The sequence below is a fragment of the Thunnus maccoyii genome, chromosome 14 (genome assembly GCF_910596095.1).
Source record: "Thunnus maccoyii chromosome 14, fThuMac1.1, whole genome shotgun sequence".
In the NCBI taxonomy this organism is placed as follows: Eukaryota; Metazoa; Chordata; class Actinopteri; order Scombriformes; family Scombridae; genus Thunnus; species Thunnus maccoyii.
The window spans coordinates 29,850,332-29,858,387 of record NC_056546.1 but is presented as its reverse complement, the minus strand read 5'-3'; the positions used below and the strand labels follow the sequence as shown (position 1 = coordinate 29,858,387).

General features: G+C 34.1%; 1 protein-coding gene across 2 annotated transcripts in view; it reads right to left on the bottom strand.

Moving 5' to 3' along the window:
• Nucleotides 1-2,877: 2,877 nt before the first annotated feature.
• col13a1 (collagen, type XIII, alpha 1) overlaps nucleotides 2,878-8,056 on the bottom strand; it is a 141,710-nt gene continuing 136,531 nt past the window's right edge. The window contains exon 38 of one of the 2 annotated variants that reach the window (XM_042432580.1): nucleotides 2,878-3,449. In XM_042432580.1, the coding sequence (XP_042288514.1) occupies nucleotides 3,417-3,449 (33 nt within the window). In that variant the 3' untranslated portion in view covers nucleotides 2,878-3,416. Of the gene's footprint in view, nucleotides 3,450-5,604; nucleotides 8,050-8,056 lie in introns of those variants that run through there. The other variant, XM_042432579.1, reaches the window with a different exon arrangement.

Genomic DNA, 8,056 nt, shown 5'->3' with positions numbered 1-8,056 from the left:
ACTAACTGACTATCAACAAGATTAAAATGAGTTTCACACAGTCTCCATATCAGAATAATGCACTACAAGGTGTTCCAATATAAGAAAGTAGGGCTGCAACTCACAAGTATTTTCATTATTGTTTCATCTGTCGATTTTTTCTCTTTAAAAGTTTTGTTTTGCCCAACCAACAAACCCAAACATATTCAATATATGATGATATAACATATATCATCATATATAGAAAAAAAGAAGCAATTTCTCACATTTCAGAAGCTGCAACCATACAATGCTTGTCATTTATTTTGCTTTAAATGACTTTCATGACTGAATAACTAATCAATTTAAACACATTTGCTGACTTACAAAAAGCAGCTCTTAAATCATCGTATTTCTTCAATCTTTCTGAATAACATAAAGTTAACCGCTCCAAACAACCACTATCCCAGGATCAGGGTCCAGTGAATATGACATTAGGCGAACGGACATGTCGCTCACTGATTGGCTAGCCAAAAACAAAACACTGTATCCCTCCCAAACAGAAATCAGCTCAAATGAACTGGATGTTAGACCGAATTAATAAAGTGAAATGAAAAGGCAATCTAATTATCAAACAAATCACCTAAATATCACCCATTTTTTTTACATCAGAACACCATTGGGTACATTATTGCTTACTTGGAGAGCTGATCATCAAGCAAAGTAAAAAATGCATACTGGCATTAAAATTATTCCAACCAAATGTTGCACAATTACAGCTTTGCATTTGATACAAAACCAAAAATATATGTGTACTCTTCATATAAAATGAGTCAAATAATGCATATTTGGATTCAGTTACTTCAGCCACATAAACCATGGATGACATTCACAACCAGTTGCAGCTTATTTGTTTAAAACTCACGCACTTACATAAAAATTGTATTTTGTAACCTGATTTCACACTCAAAAATTTTATGATTGCTGTATTGCTTGCAGTGTATTACATGAGTGCACTTTTACTACCATATACAGTACCAGTCAAAGGTTTGGACACACCTCCCTAGAATGGGAAGGTGTGTCTAAGCCTCTGACTGGTACTGTAGGTTGAAGACACATATAAGTTGTGACATAGCAAACCAAGTACATAAAGCAAAGGAACAACTTGCTTTCTTAATAAAAAAAACAAACAAACTGTTAGTTCCATCTTTGTGCAAAATAGAAATGTGACAGTTATAGAAGAAAATGCATTGAAACTTCCAAAAATAGTAAGTTAAAGGCGCACCCCTTCATTTTGTTATAACATCCAATAGTGACCAAATATCTACTCTCAGCTCACTTTTGATGTTTTGAAGCTCAGCTGTGTTGAGTTTCAAAACAGCAGCAGTGAGCTGAAAGAAGAGCTGAGAGCAAACTAAAAAGACACAAACAAAAAGAAAAAAAGGGAGTGTATCTTTAACTTATTTGGTGAATGCTACATTACATGACAGGAAAGTTCTTACTGAAATGACAACTTTAAACAACACAAGTAACAATCAAATTCTACTTAAATGTTTTCATAAAATCAGATGTTATCAGTCATGAATTGTGGTAATGATCCCTTTTGTATGATGGCCAAGAGCCCTCAACACACCGCAACAAGAAAAAAACACACAAGTAAAAAAACAAAACACAATAAAATACACAAAACAAGTAAATAAACAAAACACATATACACAGAAAAAACGCTGTAAAAGTAAATCAGCATTTTCTCTAAATATGATGCATATGTTGTCAAACAGATGAAGATCCTCACTTAATTTGCTTGTGTTGTGTATTTTGCTTGCGTTTTCTTGCGTTGCAGCGTGCTGAGCTCTCCAAGCCACCATACTTTTATTACTGAAAGGTTTCTTTTTCAAAATGTAATTGATTTACAGTAAAACTTCCAATATTACATTGTTGTTTAGCTCACGTGATTTTCAGACTATATTTATTCACACATGCAGCTTTTGCTAGAATTTAAATATCCAAATTGAAATTGAAAAATCTAAATTAAAAACTGAAGATTCAAATATTTAGAATTTAAAAGTAAGTTTTTTTTCTCTATTTTTTGTGTTTTGTAGCACACTTGCACTTTCACCAGTTGAAACAGTACATTTCTTGTAATCTCAAACTACTACAATCAAACCCTGGAAAATAAGCAAATAAATAAAAATGAAACACCATTTGACCCAGGTCTGTTTACACGGCAGCTGTCAATATGACATAAGGAATGCTTCTGTCCATCTGATTTTCAATGAAACAGGAAAGTGTTTTGTGTATCACACTGATAAAGGGCATTGCTTCTTTAGATTATTATTTGCATGTACAGTAATGGTCAGTCAAAATATAGACTTTTAATCAAAAGCCATCTATATTCAGAGTGACAAAGGTAAATAAATGATTGAAGGAAGACTTATATCTGCTGATATTTTTGAGTCAAAAATTGAAAATACTCAATGTTCATGCAATACATCTTATTGTATGTGATAGGGATTGGATATATGGTGTATGCAAATGTGAAAATAGTTAAGTCTATAAACGTTTTGGTGAAAAAGAGGCCAAAGAATAGTTTTTAAAAATTGTAAATATATCAAGAAACAATTGTCAATAATCTGTACATTATCAAAGTGTGAATACTGCCCTTTGAGAATTTTGATGCTTATTCTGTTTGTAAAATCATGTTTCATCAATTCAACCTATATACAAAGACTGAATACCTTTATACATACAATCCTTTGTCTTATATTGTACAATACTTACAATTACAGCATTGAATTTTGGTGTACTTTAACACCTCAATACAAAAAAGTAAAGAATATCATATATGTAACTAGGCATGATGTGTGATGTGGTTTCAAAGCATTTCCTATACAGCACAACCATTCAAACATAATGTCATAGCTGCAGGTAAAGGGATTTTTGAGAAGGCAGTGAGTCAGATAAAATCAAGAAGGAATCATCAAAAGGGTCTCCCTTTGTTTTTTGGTTTTCATGGAAACACATGGCATCTATCTGCTCTGTGAGCTGCTCTGAATTCTTAATCACAGTTACAGTATTGATGTCACATCAAACACAAAAAAACAGCATGTGCTAAAGTGTCCATGCATCGCTTTCACTAGGAGTCAAATAAATCAAAGTGTATGAAGTCAAAGAAACACATCGGTAGGTACAGTATCTCCCCGTGGCAGTGATGGTTGTCCTGTCCAGAGAGCCTTCAATGACTAACTAAAGGATGGTTCATGGCCTCTACTTTCCAGTCTTATTGAAGTCATTTTACTCACTGCTGCTGCTGGAGCCTCCAACGTTACTGGCCCTGTGTCCAGCTTCCTGGAAAAATGTCGAAATGGCAACTCCAGGTTTGGGTAAAAACTCAAAGATATCTCCAAATTTCTTCAAGTTTCCTGTCTGTGGCTTCATGGAGATGCTCTCTGGTGGCCCTACTTCTTAGCCAGTTGGAAAGGATGTTGACCCTTTAAACATATGTGTAAATACAGCTTAATCATTTCACTTAATCAGTCACACAAGCAAGTTTGTAATGCATAAAGAACATAAGTCATCAGTGTTTGATGTACAGTGCATTTTTTTGGTGACAAAGAACTGTAATATTTTTTACCTTTTCCTGAGAGATGGTTGAACAGTAAATTCCAAACATCTATCTAATGTTTCAAGAATTTAAAACAAAAAATGTGTTTCAACTTTGCAATTCTTGGTGGCAAAGCCTAGAATTACCTTTTGCTCCATAGTCTTCATATAGTCTACTATAAATTTCCCAGAAATGGAAACACATTTATGAGGAGGACGTGACACTACCACATCCTCTTTTTAGATTTAAAAATATGATCTTTGGCGCAAAGTAACCTGCCACATTATCCACGCCTAGCTGACTTTGTGTTGTAGCAGTAGCTATGTATTTCTGTCATGAAAAAAATGTATAAATTCATTTTTGCTTTAATAATGCTTCCTGTGAAAAGTTAGTTCTAAAAGTCAAGTTTACAATGATGAGATCTTTTGGCCTTTGCTGCATACAACAGCCTGCCAGTCATCCTGAAGTTTCCCCTTCATTCTACTGAAGAACGTTTGGTGCCTGAATATTAGTATTGCATCTTTATGTGATTTGTATCTGGTGTGTATTTCTTTGCTGTGCTGGTTATACAGATATACAGCAAAAAAAACCCAAAACAAACAATAAAAACAAAACTGCAGCCAAACACGAAATGCACTGTATATCAGAACAGCTGTGTATTAAAGTGTATTTTGAGGGATTTTTTCTTTTAGATGTTTGATTTAAAGAGGACCCATTATGCTCATTTCAGCTCTAAATTTTTCATTTTTGGACTCCACTAGAGTAGCTTTCACAGTTCACCGTTCAAAAAACTATTATTTATCTTATACTGACCCTTTATGCAGCCACTCAGTATACAGTTTCTCTTTACAGGCTGTTTTAGCTCCTGTCTCCTTAAGACCTCCTCCCAATGAGCCCACTCTGTTCTGATTGGTCAGCTTTACTATCAGAGTTGTTTAACTTTACCTCCAATGCAAACCAAACATTTCCTGTTTTACTGCTTCAAATTAAATGCTTTTAGATGACTAACTAAAGGGAGACTTTTATTGTGAAGAATTTACAGGAAGTTAAAAGTGCTCCTCACTAAAATAGCAGAGGTTGAAACAACAACATATGGAGATATTTGGAACTATTTGATCGGCTCAGTGTGACTACCCCCGGAGCAGATGTCCATATAAAGAAATCTGTCATAAGTTGACATCAGCTTAAGCTGAAAGTAGAAAAAACGTTGGAAACTGAGCATTTAGAGCAGTCTGAAGCTGGTGCTTTTTGCACACAGGGATTACTTCTACATATGTTTACCTCATTATTTGACACGTTTGCCACCATTAACATGAACATTCGACACTGTGACATTATATATATATGTCTGAAAATAAGGAAAAGCGTAATACGTCCCCTTCAAAGATATTTGATCCTTGTGATGTGCTCTTTCACCACAAATATTGTCTTGGGCATCATACAACAGCTCAGAAAGATTCACCTCATTCAGTGCATGCAGTGAAGCACACATTCAGCTATGAATCAAAGTGGATTAGCATTCTTCAGAGACAAGCAGCAAACCAAACCCCTGTTAGTGATCAAACTTTTACAGACAGGATTAGGTGTACATTAGAGGGTTTGGTAATGTAAACATTTCTGGAAAAGATCTGGCATGGTGCGGAAAAGTTGGTGTATCAATAAAAAGAAAATGTGACACAGAATTAGCAGATACATTTTGATGTCCATAAAGCATGTGACCTAAATGTGTGCACTAATGCAGAGACTGTAGTGTTCCTTAAATTAACATAGTAGTGGGATTTAAGACACAACACAATTTTGTCTCAGAAACCATAGATAAAACTGCCTGAAACCTTAAACAGAACAAATTATGAAAGAGCAACAGCCCCATAATGCTTTCTCACTGTCTAAAATACAATGTTTTACACAAACAGTAATTACTAAATTGAAAAGGAAATTAATCGAAATTAATTATCCCCAGCCTCCTTAAAAAGTATTTTTAAAACATTTTTGAGAACAAAATCAAACTCCTCAGAAATGTATGTTTATTTATGATTGTCATTTTGAACACAATCAACATTTTGAACATTAGAACATATCTGGACATACTTATGATTGATACAACAGCTAAATCAAGGCCAGCTAGTGACTAAGGCATGAGTTAATGAGGTACTGTGCAGCAACGGGACACAATGAATATTTTATTGCTGGCAAGGTTCCAACAACAATCTCTCATGGCAACATTAAATCCAGGCAGAGCGAAACACAAAGCTTTGTCAAAGAGCAGCAGCATATAATGGATCAAGCTCCACGCCAGTCAGTCCATCCATTTCTTCAACACTGGGTCACTTGGTAGAGTTAATGAGGTTAGCTTAACGAGCACAGCCACTCCTTTAAAAAGATGCTTGTGAATAAAATATTCTGTAGTTCTTGATAAAAAATAAGATCTCCATTGTCTAAGCAGGTTACAGTTTTCTTCATAAATGAATGAGGCAATGTGACGGTTGCAGCAGCATGCCTTAAGGGTGAGCAGCAATATTTCCATCCAACACTATGAGTTGTATACTGTGCCTCAGATTAGAAGACAAACAAATATTCTACAAACACTACAGTTAATACACAGAGACTGACAGTCATAAAGCAGGAAGTGGCTTCCTGTAAAATTTGGCAAAACTATTTACAATGAACTGAAACCAGAAGGAATATACAAGAAGCTAAAACATAGAGATGTTGTTTTCCTGCTGTACAACATAACATTTAGTTTCCAGGATCTTTCATGCCTGAACTTTAAAAGCTTCAAATGGTTAGGAGATCTTGGTTGAGACCCTCCTCCATGACACGAGTGTTTGGTTCGGAGATGTTAAAAGCAAACTGTGATTGTCTGGAATAACTGATTCCTCATGAGCAATGAAAACTCAAACCCAAAAGACTGAATTTCAGGCTGTCCCCTTATGACTGATCATCACACCACATGGCATGGCATGGTTTGAATATAATGTCTGTCCAAAAACATTACTATCAACACCACCGTTAAAAAAAAACATTTTTATCATTTGTGTAGCATAACAAGACTAAAAGTCACACTAGCAGACTGTAGTGACTGTGATGGCCATCACACCCAAATTTAGATTAGTTAGATGGAAAAATTAACATGAATGTGCATTTTCTGTTTCAGTTTGTCCTGGAGGTGACACTACAGGAAAACCTAGCTGATTTTGGCAGTAAAGAAAAGGTCCTATGTAAATGATTATTAATTAATTATCAATTTCTTGGCAATTTTGCCATTATTTTTTGAGATAAGTTGTCAAGCAAAGTGTTGGTGAAGAAATAAAGAAGTTGCCAAAATTGAATTTGTGGGATCTGTAGAAAATGATAATTGCAACTCATGTAAAATAAAATGTAATACAAAAAAGTGATAATGTAATAACCTGTCCATAATGTAATGAAAATGTATGTGTATGACATTGTAACTTTTTGCATAATGTTTTAAGCAATATGTGTATCATCAGTTAAGTCTTTTGCTTCTGGACCCTTGATCTGCCATTTCATGTGAACTACTTAGAAATCCTAGTGCCAAAACCTGGACATCCCTCGCACACATAGTTGAAATGCTAATTAAAAATGTATTAATGTTACTATAGTATATGTTAATTTGTTACATGTTTCTTTAGAAAAAAATTGCTTCTGAAATTATATCACAATAACCATCACAAAACATAATATGTTATTATATTAAAAACTGAAATGTTATCAATATTTTGTTACACTATAGGCAGATTATTACATTATCTGTTTTTTAAATAAATAATCTGTACTTATTATGTTATGGGCATTTGATACACTATCAGTTTCTAAAGGATCCATATCAAACTTCATGTAAATTTGGCCAACACTGCCATACTATGCTGCTGCTAGAGGGACGGAAATTCTCTTTTAACCCGGTGACAGCCTTAAATATGATCTTAGAGGTTTGCATGTTCATCAGTACAATATGAGCACATGACCACAAATTCAAAGTGCAGACTTTAAACAGCTTTCTGTCACTGTGTGAACATTTAGTAAAAATATTAACTAATATATATGCAGTGCTTGTCCATGTTTGTTTTTTAACACTTTATCACAAAGAGGAGAGTTCAACTAAGACTTTCCAAATGCTAACACAATCTTTCCAGCCCCACAATTCAGTGCAGCATGGTCTATTACAACAGAACAAAACAACACAGTACAATAAGTTAATAAGCATTATCCACTTCACATTATGCACAAATATCATGCATATGTAGCCACATTATAATTTTTCCTTATCCAATCTTATTAAAATAATGCATAGATATAAAAATCCAATACATAAACATTATCATATGTATTAAAATAAACAATCTGTACAAACATTTGCCATATCTTTTTAGGATTTTTTAAAATTTTTTCCATGTATAACAGAATACGGAAAAAGTAAAAAAATAAATATCCTATGTACAATCACACAAGCCATTCCAAAGTTATCGTCACTGCAAG